Source organism: Pangasianodon hypophthalmus, chromosome 1 (genome assembly GCF_027358585.1).
Source record: "Pangasianodon hypophthalmus isolate fPanHyp1 chromosome 1, fPanHyp1.pri, whole genome shotgun sequence".
NCBI lineage: Eukaryota > Metazoa > Chordata > Actinopteri > Siluriformes > Pangasiidae > Pangasianodon > Pangasianodon hypophthalmus.
The window spans coordinates 257,877-285,835 of NC_069710.1; the positions used below are offsets into that span (position 1 = coordinate 257,877).

Sequence of the window (27,959 nt, forward strand, 5' to 3'; positions counted from 1 at the left end):
CCGTGTGTAGATGAGGAGAGGAGTGTGTGTAGATGAGGAGAGGAGTGTGTGTAGATGAGGAGAGGAGTGTGTGTAGATGAGGAGAGGAGTGTGTGTTGATGCGGAGAGGAGTGTGTGTTGATGCGGAGAGGAGTGTGTGACACAGTGAACCTCTGAGTGGAGGTGAACTCTGAAGTGGGAAGTCGGAGTTTGCGGAAGTGCAGCTCGTGTTTTCGGGCATTTCCCTGAAAGTGAAAGCTACATGACGTGTCCAGCGACAGCCCGGTAAGTCTCCTTTTATACACATAAAAAAGAAAGTAAGTTTTGTGTGTGCTCACAGCTAACTGCATTAATCTACTACATAAATGTTATTCTCTCTTTTACTGTTAAATTCACGGAAAACGTATTTAAACAGATCCACCCTGTTTACTGGCCTGAACCTGAAGCTCAGCAGCAGAACTGATTACAGCAGCAGAAATCAGAGATCATTATTAGAAAATTATTATTTAATGTCTTCTTTACTGTGCAAGTTTACTGCCATTGTCTTTCCTGTTGCACTACAGCCTACCTGCATCACATTAGCACACATTAATATATTCATATCATATTTATTATATATATATCTGTAGAGTGTGGATGGAGGAATGCAGAGTTAGTATTTCATTGTACAGTGTTTTACTGTGTGTTTGCCAATAAACTCCCCAATCTTGAATCTTGGATGATAAGGGGCAGCGGTGGGGCAGTGGACACTGATCAGAAGGTTGTGAGTTCTAATAGTGTAAAATGGGTTTCTTTATATGGGAAGGCAGGAATTTTTATTTCAGGCTTAATTACAGTCAGGAAGGTTTGGAGCCGTGCATTTATCGCCTTTTCTTAAAACATAGAAAAGCCAGAAAATGTAGATTAGAAGCAGGACTGTTAGGAGGGAGGAGTTCATACACACTGAGGTTGTAACTGAAGATAAACACACACTCACTTGCATCAGCTGATTCTACACACACACACACACACACTCACACAGATCTCAGCAGTTCTTCCATTTAAACTCACACCATTTCACTTCTTCAAAACACAGCAGTGAGTATTTCTCTCTCTCGTATTCAGTGTTTTAGTGATTACTGATGTTAGTGTGAGATGCTGTAGTGTTACTCTGACTTCTGACCCTGATGATATTGGGTAAAGATTATATCTGATAATTTAGATTTTACAGATAACAGTAGGATGATTGCTGATACACACATTGGTAAATTTCACTGACTCAGCATTTTGGTTTCTATTTTTAGGATCAGGTGGAAGCTCAACAAAGAACCCATTGAGACAGTTTAAGTCACGAGAAAAGCTCAGGGAAAACAAGCAGAATAAGAGGTAAACGAAAACACTTCATAAACAGAGGAAGAGCTGGAGAAAGTGGAGAAGTGGCAGAATGGCAGAAAAGATTGAAAACGAGGAAGAGGAAGAATCTCTCAGTGACGAGGAGCTCGAGCCTCTCAGTGTGGATGATTATCAGATGCTTCTGCAGTTGTTAAAGATTAACCTGCCTAAAGGAGCTTTAAATCCTGAGGTCAGTCAACGCTTGGCACATCCTGATGTCATCAAAGATTCAAAAACAATTGTACAAGATCTGAGAAACGCTAAAATCACAGTAGTTGACAAACCTCGTCTGTCGTGTGTGAAGGTTAAACGCGCTTACGACCTGAAAGAGAGAGGCAAGATTACAGACATCATACAGATTTTATTTTTTAAAACATGTAAAAAAGCCTCAGAGAACAGCTTAAAGAAACGGTGGGAAAAAAACGCTCCTAAAAGCGGCTGCAGGTTCAGGATGAGAGGCACGTTTAATGAGACGCCGATCTCCACTCCTGAAAAGTGGCTCAGTTCTGCAGGCGCTGGAAAAGCCTGGTTTGGGAATCCAGAAGACAACAAAAACAACGCAACAGACTGCTTCGGATTCTTCCTCAGAGAGAAAGGGCTTGATATAGAAGGCGTGAAGTACAGAAGAGAATATCCGGTGGAATCTGGGTTTATCTCTGGAAGGTTGGACTTTTTATTAGATATTACAGATCCAGCTGGAAGCAGTGAAACGTCACTGAGTGAGAAAATCATAATCGAATGTAAAGGTACAAAAGGCAACATGGTGGGGGACGTGTTCACTTTACCACATGATGAAAGTCATCAAGCTGAATTCAACAAATCTCATGAGTATTATTATCAAACTCAGGCCTATCTGTACATCCTGAAAAAGGAACTAACTCCAGTTCCGGTGAGAGCTGTGATGGTGGTGAAACTCGCCGCTGAAGACAAGCCGAAGTTCTACTGGGGCGAAGTGAGCGACGACACCGAGCACATCGAGAAACTGAACCACTTCTGCCAAGAGGAGGCGCTGCCTCGGTTCCTGGCTGTTCTCAACCTCATCTTTCGGAAAGTGAAGGAAAGAGGAGGAGCCGGAGTGATGGAAAGAGACGGAGAGATGGAAAGCATCAGCAGCAGTTGATCACTCTATAGGGAATTTGAAATAACTCTAAATAAAGCTGTAATAATTCAGTGTCTGTTGTGTAGAAGAAGAGAAATGTCTGTAATATCGTGTGTAATCACCTGCTACATTCACGCAAATCCAACACTGATCTTTTAAAATAATCAACAACAAGAACAAATTCACTCCTACACAATTCTAACACACACACACACACACACTAACATCAAAAATACACAAGTAACTAACACAAAGTTGTGTAATGTGCACAGTAAACTCTCCAGTGTACACCTGCCTGTTTATTTAGTGTTTAATCAAGATGAATTGTGTTATTGTAGTCGTTAGTGAGCAGAGGTGCGGACACACCTTTAAAACATCTGGGGTGAAATGTGATGAACTGTTTGTGGTGCTGGAATCGGCATCATGTCTTCATGAGGAATATTTCCCAGGTGTTTTTGTGAACTTGGCAGGATTTTTTCTGTGACTGCACTCGGGTCTTCTGAAAACCCTGATGTGGAATAGAGAGATTATTCATCATGTAAAACATCACATGTACAGTATGAACTGAAATAAAACAGTTAATGCGATACACTTTCTTTACTGATGGCACAGATGTATTTAGAATTACTTGTGAATTGTCTACAGAACAACATTAAGTGTATTAGTACTTCAGTCTATTACACACACACACACACACACACACAAACACAAACACACTCTTTGGATATAAACATCCTGTTCATCATGGCTCCTCATGCAGATCGCACTGAGGTCACACTCCTCAGTTACCTATTCTACTACCTATTATTCTACTGAGTCATTTTTACACTTTCTTGCATTTTCTTCATCTTTATCTCCATTTTTTGTTCCTTTCTTTCTCCTGTACACAGTCGTGATTGTCTGAATCTTCAGGTTTCTTCATTAAATACAGCAGCGATGATTTTTCCCTCATTCTTCCTCAGTGTTTTAGTGATTACTGACGTCAGTGTTAAATACTGTAGTGTTTCACTGACTACTGAACATAAAGACATTAAGAGTGATGACAAACACAGAACACGCGTGTAAAGATAATTCATTAAGCTTTATTTAAATTAGTTCTGACTAATTTTTAAATCAGAAGCATAATGTTAGACAGAGTTCAAGACTCATACAGCTGCTAGATCAGAATAGAAGATAAAATACTCCTAAATTGTTATTGAATACAGAAGAAAAGTTAACTAGAAACAAGAAGCACAAACCATCTGCAGCCAAGAGATAATTAAAGGCTCTTAATTCTATTTCAAATATCATCTGAAAAAATTAACCCGTGTTTACAGTTAAAACCTGCTCTGAATAAAGTAATGCAGATTTACATGGTGGAATATAAGTAGTGTTTTAGAAATGAAACTTATTCAAGCCCATGTGCTGGTGTTTTCATCCTCCTGCTGATGCAGGGTGGAACATTTCCCAGAAAACGAAAGTTAAGTCCAACTGCAGCCGCAGCTCAGAAAGTGGGGCATTTAATAAGAAGTGAAACCAGCATGACTCTGTTTATTTTTAATCAACAGCCTGGTAAGCGTGCTTTCTTTTTTTAAAAAAAGGAATCAACTAAGTTTTATGTGTGTGTGCTCACAGCAGACTACATTAATTTACTACATAAATGTTGTTCTATCATTTATTGCTAAATTCAATTTTGCTCCTCACAGAAAACTTTTTAACCAGATCCACCCTGTTTACTCGCCCAAACATGACCAGATGGATTATGAGTTCATAGGGAGGAGTTCATACACACACCCCCCATATCAGCTGATTCCATACACAGTGACGTTATAAATGCACACACACACACACCTATTATTAGCTGATTCTACACACAGAGAGCTCAGCCATCAGGTGTCTTTCCTCTGATCTCTTCCATCTAAACACCATTTCCCTTTTTCAGACTCCGTCATTAAACACAGCAGTGAGTATTTTTCTCTCTCCTACTCAGTGTTTTAGTGATTACAGTACTGATGTTCATGTTAGATACAGTAGTGTTACTCTGATAACTAAACATGATGATTATGGGCTTCATTTATCAAGCTGGATATAAATGGATTTATTTGTAAATAGTTCCTATGAGCATTTATACAAGAAATTTCATGAAAATTCCATAAACTTGGAAAAACGTTCGTATTCTACTTGTGCTCCTGAGTGTGTATAAATTTACACATTGGAAGACTAACTAATGTAAACCCCAACTGTTTGACTTTTATGGTGTATAGTGGACATCAGCTAATCAGCTGTGCTGTGCAGGAACTTGGTAATTTATGGGTGACTGACTTTCATTTCATTTCATTGATTTTCAAATATGAAGAAAACCAATGTTTTCAAAACTTGACACTGACTCAGCATTTTGGTTTGTGTTTTTAGCATCATGTCCAAACTCAATAAAGAACCCATGGAGTTTACAGTTTAAACAGTTTAAAAAGTAGTCATGAGAAATTCTAGTAGAATTACAGGTAAAAGAAAACACTTCATAAAGGAAGTGTCTCTCTTCAAGAGGAAGAATCTCTCAGTGACGAGGAGCTCGAGCCTCTCAGTGTGGATGATTATCAGATGCTTCTGCAGTTGTTAAAGATTAACCTGCCTAAAGGAGCTTTAAATCCCGAGGTCAGTCAACGCTCGGCACATCCTGATGTCATCAAACGACATCTGAGAAACGCTAAAATCACAGTAGTTGACAAACCTCGTCTGTCGTGTGTGAAGGAGAGAGGCAAGATTACAGACATCATACAGATTTTATTTTTTAAAACATGTAAAAAAGCCTCAGAGAACAGCTTAAAGAAACGGTGGGAAAAAAACGCTCCTAAAAGCGGCTGCAGGTTCAGGATGAGAGGCACGTTTAATGAGACGCCGATCTCCACTCCTGAAAAGTGGCTCAGTTCTGCAGGCGCTGGAAAAGCCTGGTTTGGGAATCCAGAAGACAACAAAAACAACGCAACAGACTGCTTCGGATTCTTCCTCAGAGAGAAAGGGCTTGATATAGAAGGCGTGAAGTACAGAAGAGAATATCCGGTGGAATCTGGGTTTATCTCTGGAAGGTTGGACTTTTTATTAGAGCCCATGGATTCTGTACTAATGGTACAAATGTGTTTTGAAATTTCCACAGACCAAAATTACAATTATGAACAACAGAACAGTCCAGCAGTTTCTTCATTGTATTACTGTATGATATAATAACATGAACAGTGATGACAGAAACACTGAACATGTGTTTTTTAAATGAGGTTAAGGTTTATTTAAATGAGGGATTGAGAAAAAAGCAATAGTGCTAGGCGGAGTTCAAGACTCTCACTGCTGCTCCATCAGAATATCTTTCCTCCCAAATAGAAGATATTAAAAATACTCCTAGATTGTTATTGTCACAACAGTGAGATTGGGATTCAATTGTGGGATTTATTTAAACAATAGCAGACAAACAAAAGGGTCATGATATTCCTGGTGTGTTTTGTGGGTTAATGGGATAAGCAGCTGCTGTGAAGGAGTGAATGATTCCCGGCAATGTTAAAGAACACATCAGTGAAACAATCGTTTACTCTTTTATACTCGTTCATTACAGATCCGTAATTTACAGATTTCTGTAAAGCCGCTTTGTGTATTGTTGAAAGAGCTATATAACTAAAAATGAATTTTCATTTAGATTCACACTGCATTTATATACGTTTCCTTTTTTAGGTAAAGGACGCTGAGGCTCGAGAGTGAAAACAACAGATTTGTCTAGAAAGTCAGGAGAAGGAAAAGCTGCAGTAATGGCAGAACAGACAGCACACACTGGTGGAACTGAGCAGGAAGTAGAATCTCTCAGTGTTGATGATTATCAGAAACTCCTGAAGATAATGAAGATTACACTCCCTAAAGGAGTTCTGACACCAGAGGTAATCACTAAATCCACACACCCAAATGTCATCGAAGATGCAATAAGTATCAAACAAGAGCTGGAAAACTGTACACTCCGAATCGCTTTGATTCCTCGTCTGGCTTGTGGGAAAATTCAACAAGCATTGCAACTGAAAGAGAAAGGTAATGCTCAAGAAATCACAAAGATGATATTTTTTAGAAAGTTTGAAGACTCAAAAAAGGAGACCCTAATGGCGCAATGGGGAAAAAAAGCTCAGGCTGGTTGCGGATTCCAGATGAAAGACACGTACAAAGAAACTTCTGTATTAAAATACAACACAGGTGTTAGAAATGTGTCGTATGGGACTTACAATGAAAACCAAAAGAATGCCATGGACTGCTTTGAATTCTACCTGGGACAAATGAGGCAAAATCCAGATCATGTAAACTACAAGAACAATAGAAAGCAGGAATTTGAATTTCTCTCTGGAACGCTGAACTTTCTAGCAGATATTGAAAGCTCTTCTAAAGACATCGAGAAAATCATCATTAAATGTAACACTGCAACACGTGACATGGCAGAAGAAATATTCACTCTGGCCAAAAAAGGTTTCCAGGCTGAATTCAACACTTCCCATCAGTACTATCTTCAAGCTCAAGCTCACCTGTACATCCTGAAAGAGAAGGAGAAGATGGAAGCAAATCCGGTTCCTCCAGTCCGAGCTGTTATCGTTATAAAAATCAAAGATTCAGAAGATTTCTACTGGAGCAAGGTGAGCGAAGACACGGAGAAGATCGAGCAACTGAACAACTTCTGCAAAAATGAAGCATTGCCTCGATTCCTGGCTGTTCTTAATCTCGTCTTTGAGAAAGAGAACTAGACGTACACTTCCGTGTTCATGATTAGATACTGTATGTGTGAGATATTGCTGTCAGCATACGGCTCGATTTTCCTTTTCGCTCCTTGGAGCCGCATTTAAGTGCTTATTTTTTGCAAGTACCTTCTGTGGTTATTAGAGGCTCAGAACGAATAAACTTCTCTATACATTTATGAATACGATTTAGCAAAACATCTTTATTATCTTTTCCTTTTGTATTGCTTTTATTATTAAATGATGCATTTATGAAATTAAAAAGTGGAGAGTGTCTGACTGTGACCAGCTTGCTGAGGGATTTAGCTGAACGGGTGGAGAAAGATTCCTGCTCATCTCTGAGACGCTGTTTATAAACTGATATGTTATTTATGATTTAATGCTGGAGAAAGACAGACAGAGAGAGAGGTTCAAACAAGAAAGGTTAAAATCTTGTTAAATCCATGGAGCTTCAATAAAACACCATCACTTTCCCCAAGTGCAGTGCCTTCACGTGTCTTATTAACGAATCTGAGCTGGATATGATTACAGGTTCTGAGTTTTTTGGGCAGGGGCTTTGAATAAAAATATGGAATAAATGAAAGCCAGGGAGATGATAACTCAAAGAAACACGATAAAAAACATGATAAAAACTCTTCAGAAAACAAACAGAATGAAGAGCGTGCAAGACCAAGAAACACACGAGAAACCACAAAGAAGCGTAAACTCCTCCGTCCCGAAGACGTCGGAAAACTTAAAGCTACAGCTTTACCTCTGACTGTTACACAGCGCTGACACTGGAGACTCCTTCCACAAAGGTTAAATGTAACAGAAAACTTCACCACATCAGTGATTTTTTTCATCTGTTTATTATCAGTGGAGCGTTCGCTGCACACGTCCCTGTGAATGAGCTGTTACTATGGAAACCATAACGTATTAGGATGAGTGCATTAATATAAACACTGCGCTACTGTCAGAGCTGCTGTTATAGAAAACTAATCAACACCTTCTAGTTCAAGAATTCAGCAGCACTGTGGTGCAGTAAAGTGTACATAAAGTGAGTGTGAATTGTGTGTTAATTTCTTTATTAAAGCTCAGAGACCCCTCACGCTCTTCCTCTCCCCCGCTGATGTGCCCTCTTCAGCTTCATCCATTATTCACTGGGAGAGCCAGCGGAAAGGGTAACGGGAGGAGTGTGTCGCCCGGTTCTCACACACACACACACACACACACACACACACACATACTGCAGCTACACAGACATTCTGTATTAGTTATTATAAAGTTGTGAGTTCAAATTTGTGAGTTGTGAGGTTTTTTTTATTATTGTTGTGCAACATGTGTGATAAAGAATTAAATACAAATGTAAGCGAATGTTAACACTTTACACTCTACTGAAGCCAGGTGAATGTAAATATGCATCATTGTGTGTGTGTGTGTGTGTGTGTGTGTGTGTATGTGTGTGTGTTTGTGTGTGTGTGTGTGTGTGTGTGTGTGTGTGTGTGGACATGTAAGAGTTACAGCTGTCAGTCAACAGGCAGCAGGATGGGAGGAAGGATGAAGAGAGAGATTAAATAACAGAGAAGCAGGGGGCAGAGAGAGAGAGAGAGAGAGAGAGAGAGAGAGACAGAAAACACAGAGGCTCGAATCTTTCATCCACTGATGGAATGATGGAGAGACGGAGCGACTCGTCTTTCTCCCGGAAGAGGAGTTTTACATTTGGAGCGTATGGAGGGTGAGCACACTGTACATGTGTGTGTGTGTGTGTGTGTGTGTGTGTGTGTGTGTGTAAATATGGTGTTACAGTGTAGTGATGGACTTCTGTGATCACTGATCATGTTCAGAGAATAATGTAGAAATACCACTTTCTCTCTTTTTACTTCTACATCAAAAACGTTCACCTGGTTTTAATGTACATCATCATCACATACACACCGTCACCATAGCTACAGTTTATTATTGTTGTTGTTGTTGTTGTTTATAACTATACCTACTTATTCATTTATTTGTTTATTATGATTATAATTATTGTAGAATTTGAATGTTTATAATTACACTGCAGCTAAGTTGTGTAAGTTGTGTAAGTTAAGAGTGTTGTGATGTAAATAATCTAGTCATCACTAATTTAGTTACTAGTTAAGCTCCATGTACCTGAAGTGTGTGTTGTGTATCTCCAGTACGTGGTGTTCAGAGTGTACAGCGTGTCGGTACTTTGGGGGAAATAGTACCTGAACCTGTACAGTACCTTTATCTGTCTGTGTGATTGACCTCCGCAGCAGGAACCCCGATGAGCTGAAGGAGGTTCTGACTGTTCCTTCATTCAGAGCTGGAAATAAAATTCCTGATTTAAAACAAAACACACGCAGAAAAGTCCGTCAGAAGCTCGGGTTAGGGTTAAAGACCATACACGATCAGAACTTCACCTCCACACACACACACACACACACATATGATCTTTACTGTGTTACAGGATCGACAGGTTCATCAGTGACAGTGAGAGCAGGTAAAACACAACACACACCTTCTGTTCATTCTAAACTCGCTGACTTTCATTCACTGTTAGTTTTAATTCATGAAATTTTCATTTTATTTTATTCGAGTCGTCCTGAGACTCTTGGCCACAGCATTCTGGATATTTTAGACTCTCCATCTAATGAAAGCAAACCTTTCGTCCCTGCAAACCCCAACCAGAAGGTGAAATCATACACTTTTTATTTTTCTTTTATTTAAAAATGGGGCACTTTTACATCATTCATTTTTAGTTCGGAAAATCAATAATTTAATAATAATTGTTTAAATGCACCAAAGCTTTAAAATAAACACATGGATTAAATTATGCTCATTTTCTGAGAGAGAATTTTCTGTAGTACTAGTTAATAAAACTGACTATAGTTTATGTTTTAATTCTAATTTTTCTCGAACACCAGTGAAAGGCTTTCAAAATGTCATATTTATATTTCTATATTAATTTAAATGATTTAAAGTCGAAATGTGTTTGTGTTTGTCTCGTCGTGTCGTCTGCAGGTGACGGAGCTGTTCGAGATTATTGAAAAGCTGCAGGTAATATTAATTCATATTTCAGCGTCTTGAGGTGTGTGTGTGTGTGTGTGTGTTTATTTTTTAGTTTATTTCTGCAGGGCAGCAGATTAGATGAGCAGCGCTGTGAGTTTCCTCCACCTTTTAAAGTACGTTCTCATCATCATCTCATATTTATTATTATTAATTTTTATGATTAACTGAGGAAAATGTTATATAGTTCACGACTGATTGAAATTCTCATAGATTTTTACACTGTACTGTGTGTTTGTCTCTTATTTTAGTCGCGGCTGTTGAAGATAGGAGACGGGCTTCCCCTCATTCTGCCCCCTAAGTCTGGAGGCTACTGGATCGACCCTCCCTTGGACAGACATGTTGAGACGAGTCCCACGTCCTCGAGTCCCTCGTTCGGCCTCGAGACCTACGACATCATGGAGAGAGACAGCGAGGCCAAAATCTACCAGGAGTTTTTCAGACACAGGGTCAGAACACATCCCATGTGCACTACCTAGTGCCCTAGTGCACTACTGGCCAGATTCTTTCTCTCACTAACTGCAGGTCAGATGATTTCCTGAAGGTTTGGAGAAGTTTGGAGCGGGATGAGGATTAAACAGGATGAAGTGATGTGCATTAAGAATAAAAAAGGAAGTTGTTTTGCCGTGTTGTACGTCCTGCATCGTTTAGAATAGTTCCTGAGTGAGACGCTTTATTACTCGCTGTAGTGCAGTTTTATACTGCAGCATTCAGAGTAACACCAGCGTTTCTTCTCCTCCCTCAGTACCATCACTCGTTCACTGCAGTCGATCCCTCACTCGGGCCACTCGTTCTCTCCGTCTGTCTGGAGGAGGAGGAGAACCGACTGAGGGTCATTCTCAGGTCAGATCTGTCTGTCTCTCTTTCTTCCCCTCTCTCTGTCTGTTTCTGTCTTATCCTCCGCTGTTATCTCTCTTTTTCTCCTTCACTTTGTATTTCTCTTTCGCTCTGTTTCTCTCTCTCCCTCAGTCTCTCTCTCTGTTTCTCCTTCTGTACATCTCCTCATCTCTCTCTCTCTCTCTCTCCAGTGAAGTTTAGTTCTGTCTAAATTCCTGTTTTTAACACTTCCCCTTGTCCACTTGCCCTTGATTCAGTCCACTTGTCCATCTTCTTTGTAATGACATGATCAGCTCGAGTGGACTTACACAAAAGGTTTAGTTAATGAACTTACTCTATCTCTCTCTTTCTCTCTCTCTCTCTCTCTGTCTATCTCACACACACACACACACACACACACACTCTGTTTTCGTCTTTAGGATGAACGAGTGCTCTCTGCACGCGACCTTCTCCGTCTTTCTCTTCCAGAACTTTCCCACAGCTGTAGAGCTCGCAAAGGTAGTAAGGACGAATCCTATGTTTTGAAAAATGTCAATCTGAAAGTAAAAATGGTCCTAAGAGCTCAGCGCTGTGCTGCTGCTGTGTGCTGCTGCTGTGTGCAGATGCTGTGTGCCAGCGTGAGCGTGTCCTGTTTCGAAGTGGTCAGCTACCTGAAGGTCAGTTTTTAATTTTAAACTTTAATGATTAAAAATGTCTGTTTTAAACCACGCTTGATATTCCTAATATCAGATTTTTTTTATTGAACAATTACAATATCAGTGGAACAGGAGTGTGTGTGTGTGTGTGTGTGTGTGTTTCAGGCTCCAGAGCTGATAACAGCATTTGATGAACACAGAGTGTCTCAAAACTTCAAATTTGGGGTTTTATATCAGAAGGAAGGACAAGTAATTAACTTATTATTATTATTATTATTATTATTATTATCATACAGTGTTACTCTCACCTGGTGTCGTCCAAGAACTGAGACAGATCTAATGTTTAGGTGTGTGAGAAATCCTCATAAAACACACACACACACACACACACACACTCAGTGGTGCAGTCAGGTTTGTGTGTGTGTGTGTGTGTGTGTGTGTTACAGTTAACAGAGGAGGACATTCTCAGCAATAATGAGGAGAGTGAGGAGTTTAAACATTTCCTGTCTATTCTGGGACAAACTGTTAAACTGCGAGGATTCACAGGGTAACACACCAACACACACCATAACACAACAACACACACCATAACACAACAACACACACCATAACACAACAACACACACCATTATCACACCAACACACACCATAACACAACAACACACACCATAACACAACAACACACACAATAACACAACAACACACACCATAACACAACAACACACACAATAACACAACAACACACACCATTATCACACCAACACACACCATAACACACCAACACACACCATTATCACACCAACACACACCATAACACAACAACACACACCATTATCACACCAACACACACCATAACACACCATAACACACCATAACACAACAACACACATCATAACACACCAACACACACCATAACACAACAACACACACCATTATCACACCAACACACATCATAACACACCAACACACACCATAACACACCAACACACACCATAACACAACAACACACACCATTATCACACCAACACACAACATTATCACAACAACACACATCGTAACACACCAACACACATCATAACACACCAACACACACCATAACACCAACACACACCATTGTCACAACAACACACACCATAACACAACAACACACACCATTATCACACCAACACACATCATAACACACCAACACACACCATAACACAACAACACACACCATTATCACACCAACACACATCATAACACACCAACACACACCATTATCACACCAACACAAATCATAACACACCAACACACACCATAACACAACAACACACACCATTATCACACCAACACACACCATTATCACACCAACACACATCGTAACACACCAACACACATCGTAACACACCAACACACATCATAACACACCAACACACACCATAACACCAACACACACCATTGTCACAACAACACACACCATTATCACAACAACACACACCATTATCACACCAACACACACGATAACACACCAACACACACCATTATCACAACAACACACACCATTATCACACCAACACACACCATAACACACCAACACACACCATTATCACACCAACACACACGATAACACACCAACACACACCATTATCACAACAACACACACCATAACACACCAACACACACCATTATCACACCAACACACACCATAACACACCAACACACACCATTATCACACCAACACACACCATTATCACAACAACACACACCATTATCACAACAACACACACCATAACACCAACACACACCATTGTCACAACAACACACACCATTATCACACCAACACACACGATAACACACCAACACACACCATTATCACACCAACACACACCATTATCACACCAACACACACCATTATCACACCAACACACACCATAACACACCAACACACACCATTATCACAACAACACACACCATTATCACACCAACACACACCAACACACACCATTATCACACCAACACACACCATAACACACCAACACACACCATTATCACACCAACACACACCATAACACACCAACACACACCATTATCACACCAACACACACCATAACACACCAACACACACCATTATCACACCAACACACACCATTATCACACCAACACACACCATAACACACCAACACACACCATTATCACACCAACACACACCATAACACACCAACACACACCATTATCACAACAACACACACCATTATCACACCAACACACACCATTATCACACCAACACACACCATTATCACAACACACACCATTATCACACCAACACACACCGTTATCACACTGACACACACCATTATCACAACAACACACACCATAACACAACAACACACACCATTATCACACCAACACACACCATAACACACCAACACACACCATTATCACACCAACACACACCATAACACACCAACACACACCATTATCACACCAACACACACCATTATCACAACAACACACACCATTATCACAACAACACACACCATTATCACACCAACACCACCATTATCACACCAACACACACCATAACACACCAACACACACCATTATCACAACAACACACACCATTATCACACCAACACACACCATTATCACACCAACACACACCATAACACACCAACACACACCATTATCACACCAACACACACCATAACACACCAACACACACCATTATCACAACAACACACACCATTATCACACCAACACACACCATTATCACACCAACACACACCATTATCACAACACACACCATTATCACACCAACACACACCGTTATCACACCGACACACACCATTATCACACCAACACACACCATTATCACACCAACACACACCATAACACACCAACACACACCATTATCACACCAACACACACCATAACACACCAACACACACCATAACACACCAACACACACCATTATCACACCAACACACACCATTATCACACCAACACACACAATAACACACCAACACACACCATTATCACACCAACACACACCATAACACAACAACACACACCATTATCACACCAACACACACCATTATCACACCATAACACACCATAACACAACAACACACACCATTATCACACCATAACACACCATAACACACCAACACACACCATTATCACAACAACACACACCATTATCACACCAACACACACCATAACACACCAACACACACCATTATCACAACAACACACACCATTATCACACCAACACACACCATAACACACCAACACACACCATTATCACAACAACACACACCATTATCACAACAACACACACCATTATCACAACAACACACATCATAACACACCAACACACACCATAACACACCAACACACACCATTATCACAACAACACACACCATTATCACACCAACACACACCATAACACAACAACACACACCATAACACACCAACACACACCATAACACACCAACACACACCGTAACACATCACTACATCATTACAACGCAACTCCTTTAACCCAGCTGTTTCAATTATTATTAAAAAATCATAACAAATATCCTACAACAGGCATGTTCTGCCTATTACATCATCTATTACACATCTATAACACACTCGTCCTGCTCAGTAACATCAGTAACACACTCCTCCTGCTCAGTAACACACTCGTCCTGCTCAGTAACATCAGTAACACACTCCTCCTGCTCAGTAACATCAGCAACACACTCCTCCTGCTCAGTAACATCAGTAACACACTCGTCCTGCTCAGTAACATCAGCAACACACTCGTCCTGCTCAGTAACATCAGTAACACACTCGCCCTGCTCAGTAACATCAGCAACACACTCCTCCTGCTCAGTAACATCAGTAACACACTCTTCCTGCTCAGTAACACACTCGTCCTGCTCAGTAACATCAGTAACACACTCCTCCTGCTCAGTACCATCAGTAACACACTCGTCCTGCTCAGTAACATCAGCAACACACTCCTCCTGCTCAGTAACATCAGCAACACACTCCTCCTGCTCAGTAACATCAGCAACACACTCCTCCTGCTCAGTAACATCAGTAACACACTCCTCCTGTTCAGTAACATCAGTAACACACTCGTCCTGCTCAGTAACATCAGTAACACTCTCGTCCTGCTCAGTAACATCAGTAACACACTCGTCCTGCTCAGTAACACACTCCTCCTGCTCAGTAACACACTCTTGCTGCTCAGTAACACACTCGTCCTGCTCAGTAACATCAGTAACACACTCCTCCTGCTCAGTACCATCAGCAACACACTCGTCCTGCTCAGTAACACACTCGTCCTGCTCAGTACCATCAGCAACACACTCGTCCTGCTCAGTAACACACTCGTCCTGCTCAGTAACATCAGTAACACACTCCTCCTGCTCAGTAACACACTCTTGCTGCTCAGTAACACACTCGTCCTGCTCAGTAACACACTCGTCCTGCTCAGTAACACACTCCTCCTGCTCAGTAACATCAGTAACACACTCGTCCTGCTCAGTAACATCAGCAACACACTCGTCCTGCTCAGTAACATCAGCAACACACTCCTCCTGCTCAGTAACATCAGTAACACACTCGTCCTGCTCAGTAACATCAGCAACACACTCCTCCTGCTCAGTAACATCAGTAACACACTCCTCCTGCTCAGTAACATCAGTAACACACTCCTCCTGCTCAGTAACATCAGTAACACACTCGTCCTGCTCAGTAACACACTCTTGCTGCTCAGTAACACACTCGTCCTGCTCAGTAACACACTCGTCCTGCTCAGTAACACACTCCTCCTGCTCAGTAACATCAGCAACACACTCGTCCTGCTCAGTAACATCAGTAACACACTCCTCCTGCTCAGTAACATCAGTAACACACTCGTCCTGCTCAGTAACACACTCGTCCTGCTCAGTAACATCAGCAACACACTCGTCCTGCTCAGTAACATCAGTAACACACTCGTCCTGCTCAGTAACACACTCCTCCTGCTCAGTAACATCAGTAACACACTCGTCCTGCTCAGTAACATCAGTAACACACTCCTCCTGCTCAGTAACATCAGTAACACACTCGTCCTGCTCAGTAACATCAGCAACACACTCCTCCTGCTCAGTAACATCAGTAACACACTCCTCCTGTTCAGTAACATCAGTAACACACTCGTCCTGCTCAGTAACATCAGTAACACACTCCTCCTGCTCAGTAACATCAGTAACACACTCGTCCTGCTCAGTAACATCAGTAACACACTCCTCCTGCTCAGTAACATCAGTAACACACTCGTCCTGCTCAGTAACATCAGTAACACACTCCTCCTGCTCAGTAACATCAGCAACACACTCGTCCTGCTCAGTAACATCAGCAACACACTCGTCCTGCTCAGTAACATCAGTAACACTCTCGTCCTGCTCAGTAACACACTCGTCCTGCTCAGTAACACACTCCTCCTGCTCAGTAACACACTCTTGCTGCTCAGTAACACACTCGTCCTGCTCAGTAACACACTCCTCCTGCTCAGTAACATCAGTAACACACTCGTCCTGCTCAGTAACACACTCCTCCTGCTCAGTAACATCAGTAACACACTCGTCCTGCTCAGTAACATCAGTAACACACTCGTCCTGCTCAGTAACACACTCGTCCTGCTCAGTAACACACTCTTGCTGCTCAGTAACACACTCTTGCTGCTCAGTAACACACTCATGCTGCTCAGTAACATCAGTAACACACTCCTCCTGCTCAGTAACATCAGTAACACACTCGTCCTGCTCAGTAACATCAGTAACACACTCGTCCTGCTCAGTAACATCAGTAACACACTCCTCCTGCTCAGTAACACACTCTTGCTGCTCAGTAACACACTCTTGCTGCTCAGTAACACACTCTTGCCGCTCAGTAACACACTCGTGCCGCTCAGTAACACACTCGTGCCGCTCAGTAACACACTCATGCCGCTCAGTAACACACTCTTGCTGCTCAGTAACACACTCTTGCTGCTCAGTAACACACTCATGCCGCTCAGTAACACACTCATGCCGCTCAGTAACACACTCATGCCGCTCAGTAACACACTCATGCCGCTCAGTAACACACTCATGCCGCTCAGTAAGGGCGTATCTGTGGTGATAACTGTGATAATATCATGAATTTTGAGTTAAATTTTTATTAATAATGATGGTGATAATAAAATGTGAAAGTTTGGGTAATAAAGTGATTGTGCTGATTGCTCAGCTTCAGAGGGGGTCTGGATGTGTCACATGGCCAAACAGGAAGTGAGGCGGTGTTTACTTCCTTTCACGGCCGAGAGATCATGTTCCACGTATCAACTAAACTGCCCTTTACAGACGGAGATACACAGCAGGTAGAGCAAAAACAAACAAACGAACATGTTTTGGGACACGCCCACAGTGGAGTGATGATGACGTGTGTTCAGCTCCAGAGGAAGCGTCACATCGGAAACGACATCGTGGCCGTGGTGTACCAGGAAGGCAGGACGCCGTTTCTCTGTGATGTCATCAGCTCACACTTCCTGCACTGCTTCATCGCTGTGAGGAGGGTAAAACGAGAAAACGGGGCAGACGGAGGGGACGGGGGGGCGTTTCAGGTAGGTGACTGTGTGTGTGTGTGTGTGTGTGTAGCAGTGACAGTAGGTTCGTGTGTAGTATAACTGCCTCTTTGATTGACAGGTGTCCATCACAGCCAGGGAGGATGTGCCCCCGTTTGGCCCGCCTCTTCCAAACCCTCCCATATTTACAGAGGTGAGAATCTGCACGTGTGATGGTGTACAGAACGTGTGAAATCATTGATATGGTGAAGTTTTCTATAAGGAAATGTTTATGTAACATGTATGGAAGGAGTCTCCAGTGTAACATGAAGTTTTCCGACGTCTTCAGGACAGAGGACTTTACGCTTCTTTGCGGTTTCTCACTAACGTGTGTAACTAGCTGCGTTTTTTTCTTATTAACTTGAAGAGAGAGAATAAAGAGGCTGGTGAGGAAACGAGTGTTTATAGCTGCTATAACGTAAGCGACAAAAGGAGCTAACTCGATTCATAGACGTTCCACAACATTAACTGTAACTGTAAACGGGTAAAAGTATGGAGTCCCAATCTTTAATAAGTAAAAAAAACATGCATGATAGTGAGTTTATCTTAGCACAGTGTGCCTCAGAGTTAGCATGTCTCGGTGTTAGCATGTTAGCGTGTGTCTCAGCATTAGTGTGTGTCTCAGCATTAGCGTGTGTCTTAGCATTAGCGTTTGTCTCAGCATTAGCGTTTGTCTTAGCGTTAACGTGTGTCTTAGCATTAGCGTGTGTCTTAGCATTAGCGTGTGTCTCAGCATTAGCGTTTGTTTTAGCGTTAACGTGTGTCTTAGCATTAGCGTGTGTCTCGCAGGGTTCCGTGTTCCGGGAGTTTCTCCTGACCAAACTGATCAACGCAGAGATTTCGTGTTACAGAGCCGAGCGTTTCAGTAAACTGGAGGTAATGAAGTCCAGCTCTCTGTACTACACACAGACACCTGTCTCACTCTCTCTCTCTGTATCAGGTTCTCTACACGCAGACACCTGTCTCTCTCTCTCTCTCTGTATCAGCATCTCTACACACAGACACCTGTCTCACTCTCTCTCTGTATCAGCATCTCTACACACAGACACCTGTCTCACTCTCTCTCTCTGTATCAGCGTCTCTACACACAGACACCTGTCTCACTCTCTCTCTTTGTATCAGCGTCTCTACACACAGACACCTGTCTCACTCTCTCTCTCTGTATCAGCGTCTCTACACACAGACACCTGTCTCACTCTCTCTCTCTGTATCAGCTTCTCTACATGCAGACACCTGTCTCACTCTCTCTCTCTGTATCAGCGTCTCTACACACAGACACCTGTCTCACTCTCTCTCTCTGTATCAGCTTCTCTACATGCAGACACCTGTCTCACTCTCTCTCTTTGTATCAGCGTCTCTACACACAGACACCTGTCTCACTCTCTCTCTCTGTATCAGCTTCTCTACACACAGACACCTGTCTCACTCTCTCTCTTTGTATCAGCGTCTCTACACACAGACACCTGTCTCACTCTCTCTCTCTGTATCAGCGTCTCTACACACAGACACCTGTCTCACTCTCTCTCTCTGTATCAGCTTCTCTACATGCAGACACCTGTCTCACTCTCTCTCTCTGTATCAGCTTCTCTACATGCAGACACCTGTCTCACTCTCTCTCTCTATATATATCAGCTTCTCTACACACAGACACCTGTCTCACTCTCTCTCTCTGTATCAGCTTCTCTACACACAGACACCTGTCTCACTCTCTCTCTGTTCCCTGAAGCTGCGCACTCGCTCCTCTCTGCTGGAGGCGCTGAGGTCTGAGCTGTCCTCACGCTCCCAGTGCATGATGGGAAACTCAGCACCGCCCACCAGCACAGTGGCCCCGCCTCCAGAGGGGGGAGGAGGATTCATTGAAAACTTTAAAGTGAGACTCGCTGATCATATCTCATACAGACGTTTATTAATTTATCTGTCTGTCTGTCTCTCATTCTGTCTGTCTCTCCCTCCTGTCTGTCTCTCTCTCTCTCTCTCCTTCTGTCTGTCTTTCCCCCTGGCTTTTTCTTTCTCTCTCTCTTTCTCCGTCTCTCCTTCTTCTGTCTCCCTAACTGCCTGTCTCTCCTCCTGTCTGTCTGCAGTCATGTCCATTTCTCCTCCTTACTCTTTCTATCTGTCTTTCCCTCTTTCCTTCTGTCTCTCCCTCCAGTCTGCCTCTCTTCCTTGCCTTCAGTCTGACTCTCTTCCTGTCTGTCTGCCTCTTTCATCGTCTGTCTCTGCTCATCTGTCTGTCCTCCCCACTATATGTCCATCACTCCATCCGTCTCTCTAACTCCTGTCTGCCTCTCTTCCTTGCCTTCTATCTGTCTCTCTTCCTGTCTGTCTCTCTCTCTCTCTGTCTCTCCTGTAGAGAGCTATAAGAGTGCGCAGTCACTCTTTTGACACGTTGGGAGTTGTGAAGAAGACAGGAGGCCAGAAACAACGTGTAAAACACACACACACACACACACACACACACATACACACAGACACACACACGCGTATAAATCACTCAGGGTTGCCAAGTCAGTCCATTGTCTTTTTTTTTATATCAGAGGTGAGTGTGCGTCTGCAGGTTGGGGGTTTGAGTATTTTGTGTGGATTCATTCCAACACCAAAACCAGATCCAACTCCAGATCCAACTCCAAAACCAGATCCAACTCCAGATCCAACTCCAAAACCAGATCCAACACCAAAACCAGATCCAACTCCAGATCCAACACCAAAACCAGATCCAACACCAAAACCAGATCCAACACCAACTCCAGATCCAACTCCAACACCAGATCCAACACCAGATCCAACTCCAGATCCAACACCAAAACCAGACACACAGAACTCCTCACTGAACTGCTCGACTCCTTCTCAGAGCTGCACCTTATTTATGATGATATACAGTATATAATTCTGTCAGTAATTATTATTAGTTAGGGGTCACTTCATTCATGATTCAATTCTCAGAATATCTAACAAAATTTGAATGAAGAAAATTCATGACTGAAAGGACACTTTTTTATTTATTTCTCAGTCAAAAACTAATAAAATAATGTGCATTTTTGTCTGTATGAAACTAAATAAATCAAACATTGCTACGAGCTGAAGGTTAATATTGTAAACAAAATGGACTAAGGTTAGCCTTACTGTATCTTAAAAATAAATCAATAAATAAATTTATAAATTCTCCCAAAAATTTGATTGAATCGGTAAAATCTCTGACCCAGGGAAAATCGACCAAAACATAATGAGCTCCGTAGCAGCGCCTGAGGCTTCACTTTAACCAGAAATGGAGCTCCAAAGTAGCTAAAACGCCCAACTTCCGCTCCCTCGTTCTCAGGCGCCGTAGATCACAGCAGTGCTGAGCTGGTGTCGTGTAAAAGCTTTTAAACTGTAATAATGTGGTTGTGTAACCGTATAACATATAACACATGTTGGTTGTTGCAATCTGGAGCTATTGGGCTGACGGTCACTTCATGAGTGCAGTGAAAGAACGTGATCATGTGACCAGCGTGCTCTCGGTAGAGAGAGCCTAACTCTCTGGGTTGTGCAGATGGGGACCTCTGCTGTTCAAACACTGCAATTGCATTAGATGCAGAATTAACAGAACGCCGATTCCCGCGATGTGAATTCGCACATTTCTGCATAGTGATGCGTCATGTCAAAAACGCACATTTAAGATTTATAGCTGGATTTCTGTATCTGCTTTGTAACAGTGTCCATTGTTAAAAGTGCTCTATACGATGCAGTTACACCCCTGTTACTGACGGTGGAAGTTAAATCAGTGGAGTGTGTATAGGAGAGGGATTTTCTCCTGCACACCTGGCAACCCTGCACACAGTGTAAAGTGTTTACTCAAGCCGTCAGTCGGATGTTTATTTCATGCAGAAAAGTATTTTCATGTTTTCATATTTCACTTTACGATGATGCGTTTTTGTCTGAATTCAGTGCCGAGTCCCTTATTGCTGCTCCCTACATAGTGCACTACATAGGGAATAGTGAAAGTGAGGAAGGGACTGATTAGGAGGGAAAAGTTTAGGTGGATATTTTAGGGTGAGTTACTGACATCTGGGCTAGAGATCTACATCTGGGCTAGAGATCTACTTCACAGTGATGGTACAGGATGATCTGAGACACAGCCCATGTTTCATTTCACATCAATCCACATGGATATGATAAACATGAAAAATATTATAAATATCATAAATATGATAAGTATGGTAAATGTGATATATATGATGAACATGATAAATATTATAAATATAAAGATGATAAATATGATATAAATGATAAATATGATGAACATGATCAGGAAGTCACTCTGGTGTTTTCTGCTTTTCTTACAGGAGGGTGAGAGGTGAGTCAGCTTTTGGAGAAATATCCTGTGTCAATAAAACCGTCCTGATTGGTGATAAATGCTGAAATAAAACATTTCTGTCCCTCAGTGAAGCAGGACACTGCAGCCCACAGGAAGACGTGTAACAGCCGTGAAGCCTCACTTCCTGTCTGAGAGACGAGACAGAAGCCTGGACAGTGAGACACAGACGTGGAACACATTCACGATCCCACACGTTTGCGCTTTCTAGTTTTTAGCTGCTTTAGACACAAAAACATCCACGTCGACTCAAACGTCACGGGACTGAGGGTGCAGGCCACACACTGGGCTCTGGAGTTAGCATCAGCATTAGCATAAGAGATTAGCAGGACACACAGATACTAATAAACACATCAGCTCCAGCTTTGTGTTTCAGAGCTTTAACTTAATAAAATTATTTATTTTTAAAAAATCTGGGATTTTTATAAAAACATTAGTAAATATTGACTGAAGTTATTAAGATTATAATCAAATTTAAATTCATCCTGAGTGAGTAAAAGAAGCGAAACACACGGCCTGGGTATTATTTCACCCTACACTTTCTAAAAGATATAATTATTATTATGTATATAATTCATTTATAATTAGAAATAATTTTCACACATTCTCACTCACAAAAAAAATTTATCCCCTTAAAATGATTTCATTCTAATTTTCCTTTTAACTTCACAGTTGTGTTTTAAATGTGAAGATTCTCCAAAAAAAAAAAAAAAAAAAAAAAAACCACATTAACATCAACATGATGCTAATAAGATTTTTATTTAAATATTATTAACTGTTAATTTCTGTTTTAACTCATAATTGACCAATTTTCAGAGCAGTACAATAAAATCCAGCCATTTGTTTTTGTCTCTGTATGTAAGAAACTGACGGTGGAGTGAAACTCGCCTCTGCAGCGACACCTGCTGGACATGATGCAGTTTTCCTCTCATTGTTTGGAGTGTGTGTGTGTTTCAGACGTGATTTTTCTTTATATTGGTATCTTTATCAAATGACTATATTACTGTTTTATGTATCTTCAGTCTGCGAATAAATAATTCATTTAAAAACAAGGCAGAAAAAAAAAAACCCTGAATAATTTGTAAGATTTTGTGGTCATCTGATTTAGGAAGCTGATAGTTTTGTTTCTGTTTTTGGGGAAAAAAAAAAAAAAAAAAGTATATTACAAGCTTTAATAATAAACTGTTAAAGCAAATTTTCCTTTAGGTTAAGCAGAGACTCATTGCGCCCCCTGCTGGTCCACCATCATACAGCAACTGTATCAGAGCACCAGTTTGTATTTCTTCATCAGAATGAATGTTTCACTCAGACTCGCACTGCATTATGGGTAACAGCTGAACCCACAATCCTTCAGTTTTAAACCAGCTTGTGTTGTAGTGAAACCAGAGACCAGAATGTGTCAGAAAATTCTGTTTTTATTGGAAAAGAGAGAGATCAGACAGCAGCGTACATCTCCCCCCCCCGTGTGCTGATTTGGTTTAATCCTCCTCCTCGTCGTCTCCGCCTCCAGCGCCGCCCTGGCCCTTCTTAGCGTTCTTTCTCTTGACACGGCCGGGACGTCCTCCTCCGTACGGAGAGCGCAGGGAGAAGTCGATGTGCTTCTGACTGTCCAGACGCACCACGAACGACGGGATGTTCACAACCTGCTTACGCACACTAAACACACACACACACACACACACACACACACACACACAGTGAAATACATCTTTAACGCACTGCACCCCAACCAAGCTAATCAGTTCATTAACACATTAATAGTTGGGTTCTACAATCTGATTGGATGAGCCATGTTAACCTGTAACCTGCTTCAGTATTGTATCGCAAGTGTTTCAATGTTTTAAACAGAACCTCAGCCTGTAAAATCTATCGTCTTTCTTAAATTTTACAGTTAGCTACTTTACAGCTACCGTCTCAGAATTACTCGCAGTAATAGTGTTAAATAAACTACGGTTAGCTGATGCAAACTAACTATTTGTAGTACACACTATGGGTGTAACAATACACGCCAGTCATGAACTGATTCCCAATATTTAACAATTTAAATAAATAATTATGACATTGAGTTGCTGTACTAAACAGTGAGGTGAATTTAGTTGATTCAGGGAATCTAAAAAAATCAAATCCGAGCAAGTGATTCAATGAATCATTTCCCAAACAACTCACAACTGCAATGGAATTTGAGTCTGTAATTCAGTAAATAATTAAAGAATCAAATTGGTGATTCAGTGAATCACTCCTAAAGAATCAGCTTGGGGAATCTGAGCTTTGGTCCTCAGTCAGTTCTTGGCAGAATCTGAGCAGATGATTCAGTGAGTCATTTACAGAGAATCAAGTTGTAAGCACAGTGAACCAGGACCTAAAGAATCCTGAGTGTCACTGAACTGGTTCACATTAAACGACTCTTCTGCACAGGCATGTGGAGGAGTTAAGAGGTCTGCTGTCTGGTTCAAGTGCAGCAGTTTAACTTTAGATAAATATTAATTTATCTAATTTAGATAAATAATGTAATTAATGTGATGTTAGCGAGAGCAAGCGCTGCTCCGCCGTGCCGTTATCTTCAGCACACGTTCTATTCTCTCTCCCTCTCTCTCTCTGGCCTCATTGACGAGGAATTCGTGACACCACGGTTACTCTGACACTGTCGGTTTAAATCATCGGCCGAGAGAGCGAGTTAGCATTAGCCTTAGCGTCAGGGTGTGTTTGGGCCCGTGGACGTTACCTGTGGTGCGTTAAGGGCTCCGGTCCGTACGGCCAGCTCGGGGCTCGACACACTAACACAGGCAAAGGTATACGGCTCAGTGCCGAATTGACCTTGCGGAAATTTCACATGCGCTCAGCGAGGGCTAACGGGACAGGAAGCACAGCCTCAGTACAGGAAGTGAACCTCAAGTGTGCCAGAAATGATGCTACGATTCACAAGTGACGCTTCCATCCACATGTAACATCCCAAACCCTAACCTCAAGCTTCGCCAGTTACCGTGACAACAGCCACCTGTGATGCCACAGCATTGCCAAGTTGTCATGGTAACAGGGAGGTCTGTGTAATTGCTCAACTCTTCTCTTTTACTGAAATTTTGGGATTTGTGACAGCCACTGTTGTCATGGTAAAGAAAAGTGGCCGGTTGCCGTGGTTACAAACTCCTTTGAGGAGAACGCTATACAATTTACTACCCTTTCACACTGTCACAAAGTGTCTGGTGTGCGGTTTGGGACACAACCTCAGACAGGTGGATAGAAGCGTCACAGGAGTTCTCTGGCCTCGTCAGGGAGCCTGACTGCGTGCGCTCTTACCGGATGTGTCTCTGGCGGATGAGGACGCGGGCGTGGTGGATGCTCTTGGCCAGGCCGAGCTTGAAGACCTGCGTCTGCAGCCTGCGCTCCAGGAAGTCCTCCACCTTCAGACCCAGGATGTAATCGAGCTTCATCTTGCCTTCATCCAGCACACCGATGCGCACGAGACGCCTCAGCAGAGCGTTACCTACACACACACACACACACACACACCCCTTTAATTACAGCACTGCATGTGTAACATCCTGACATTTAACACAGTGTGTGGATTGGGACACAGTCACTAAACACTCGATGTGAATGTTCAATGTGACCGCACAACTCCGTAGTCATGGTAACTGAAACTACATGAAGCCTCACCCTCGAAGAGACGCCTGGCATCCTTCTCGTCCAGAGTGAGCAGCTCTCGAGCAGCTTTACGGATTTTAGCCAGAGTGAACTTCACCCTCCAGACCTCGCGCTTATTCCTCAGACCATACTCACCTGTAACACACACACACACGCCATACATTACACACTAATAGCACACTTATACTTAAAGCTGTAAGTGCGGTTTTATTAATGCGGTTCAGTATCGGAGGTGATTCTGACGAACAAATCCTCACCGATGAGCTTGAGCTCCTGGTCGAGACGAGACTTCTCGAAGGGACGACGTGGAGTGACGTACGTCTTACTGCACACCCAACTGCGGGCAACCGGCATGGCGGCTTATCCACACCTGTCTCACACACACACACAGAGACGATAATATATATATAGTGAGTTTTGCACACATTAAGAAACCTTAATGAAGAGACACAAAAACAAATGAATGAGGAGATTCATTACATTGCTGATTAGAGCAAAAGAATAATTTTCAAACATCTGCACAGTGCTTTAAAAGACAGGCACCAAAAAACCCCACTATTTTTATATGTAATAATAATAATAATAATAATAATGTGATTCTCTCTCTCAGGCCTCATTGACGAGGAATTCATGACACCACAGTCATTCTGACAGACTTCAGTTTAAATCATCAGCCAAGAGAGAAACCTTAATAACACACTATCATGTGATTATTAGACAGATATAAATAATATTTTAGAGTGTAATTCTGAATTATAACTCACTCAGGTCTATAATATATTCTTTTGTTTTCAGCCCACGTGTTTCCTCTTATTAGCACTTTATATTTTATTCATAACAGGATCTAGAAATGATCCAGGAACAGAATTAACAACTTCTTATACTTTAGTATTAATCATCCTGAATATGAAGCCATGTTTAAGATTATTCTATTATTATTATTAATAGCTGAGTAACTCTCAGCTACAGAGAAGCTAACAACATGGCGGCTACATGCGCGTGCTCTCTCTCTCTCTCTCTCACACACACACTCACTCACACACACACACACTCACTCACACACACACACACACCTGAATAACTTTATAAAACATATTTACAGTCTAAAACACGGCACTGAAAGACGGAGAAGGCTGTAAAACAGCACTATGTTGAGACTCAGAGAGACAGACCTTACCTCTCCTCCTCACAGTCGAAATGAAAAAGAGAGCGAGCGGAAGTGACGGAGGCTCTTATACCCTCCGCGTGCACGCGCCCCAGTGCGCGGCCCCGCAACACTCCCGCGCATGCGTACATCCTGGGACCTGCTTTCAAATGACCTGGATACTGTAGATATTAAAACAGAGGCAGCAGAATGCAGAAGGTTTCATCTGTAACGGTGAAATTCTTCACAGCAGATAATCTGCAGCAGAGAAACCGTTTCATCTTTCACCTCTGATCTGTTTTACCAAAACCTGCTAACTCAAGTCACTGCCTGAATTCTGAATTTCACACATGTCCGATAGATGGCGCTGCGGCGCTACGCATGCTCTGTTCAGCGTGGTCACTCGCACAAACACGCTGCACTGCAAGTACTGAAAACACATGCAAATTCATGCAAACACAGAATACTGAAAAAAAAAACCCAAATTCATGCAAATACTGAAATCAT

The 27,959-nt window shown here is 42.0% G+C and overlaps 3 protein-coding genes across 15 annotated transcripts; 2 read left to right on the top strand and 1 right to left on the bottom strand.

Moving 5' to 3' along the window:
* On the top strand, positions 1–3,036 carry LOC113525157 (uncharacterized). 2 transcript variants are annotated; one of them, XM_034308585.2, is made up of 2 exons: positions 1–264; positions 1,263–3,036. In XM_034308585.2, exon 2 carries the CDS (start codon positions 1,403–1,405, stop codon positions 2,468–2,470), a length of 1,068 nt encoding a protein of 355 aa, XP_034164476.1. In that variant the 5' UTR covers positions 1–264; positions 1,263–1,402; the 3' UTR covers positions 2,471–3,036. The 2 variants fall into 2 exon arrangements, with proteins under 2 accessions (XP_034164476.1, XP_026767422.1); XM_026911621.3 differs by lacking the exon at positions 1–264 and adding an exon at positions 829–1,056.
* An 890-nt stretch (positions 3,037–3,926) lies between these two features.
* On the top strand, positions 3,927–23,948 carry rap1gapl (RAP1 GTPase activating protein-like). 11 transcript variants are annotated; one of them, XR_008302201.1, is made up of 19 exons: positions 4,045–4,391; positions 6,146–6,345; positions 8,674–8,893; positions 9,629–9,852; positions 10,183–10,218; positions 10,296–10,343; positions 10,479–10,676; positions 10,973–11,070; positions 11,484–11,562; positions 11,667–11,720; positions 11,865–11,948; positions 12,146–12,246; positions 17,946–18,318; positions 18,401–18,472; positions 19,108–19,194; positions 20,045–20,188; positions 20,669–22,648; positions 22,737–22,824; positions 23,530–23,948. XR_008302201.1 is itself a non-coding variant. In XM_053236608.1 (19 exons), exons 3-19 carry the CDS (start codon positions 8,826–8,828, stop codon positions 21,200–21,202), a joined length of 2,031 nt encoding a protein of 676 aa, XP_053092583.1. In that variant the 5' UTR covers positions 4,091–4,391; positions 6,146–6,345; positions 8,674–8,825; the 3' UTR covers positions 21,203–23,948. The 11 variants fall into 11 exon arrangements, 8 of the variants coding, with proteins under 8 accessions (XP_053092574.1, XP_053092576.1, XP_053092572.1 ...); XM_053236608.1 differs by having other exon boundaries at positions 4,091–4,391; positions 9,629–9,661; positions 9,759–9,852; ... (1 more) ...; positions 18,148–18,318; positions 20,669–23,948; XR_008302200.1 differs by having other exon boundaries at positions 20,669–22,824.
* A 115-nt stretch (positions 23,949–24,063) lies between these two features.
* Positions 24,064–27,517, bottom strand: rps9 (ribosomal protein S9). 2 transcript variants are annotated; one of them, XM_026911618.3, is made up of 5 exons: positions 27,486–27,517; positions 26,566–26,678; positions 26,321–26,443; positions 25,961–26,147; positions 24,064–24,322 (listed from the first exon to the last, which is right to left on the bottom strand). In XM_026911618.3, the coding sequence occupies exons 2-5, from the start codon at positions 26,660–26,662 to the stop codon at positions 24,145–24,147; spliced, it is 585 nt and encodes a 194-aa protein (XP_026767419.1). In that variant the 5' UTR covers positions 26,663–26,678; positions 27,486–27,517; the 3' UTR covers positions 24,064–24,144. The 2 variants fall into 2 exon arrangements, with proteins under 2 accessions (XP_026767419.1, XP_053092589.1); XM_053236614.1 differs by having other exon boundaries at positions 27,481–27,504.
* Positions 27,518–27,959: the final 442 nt, after the last annotated feature.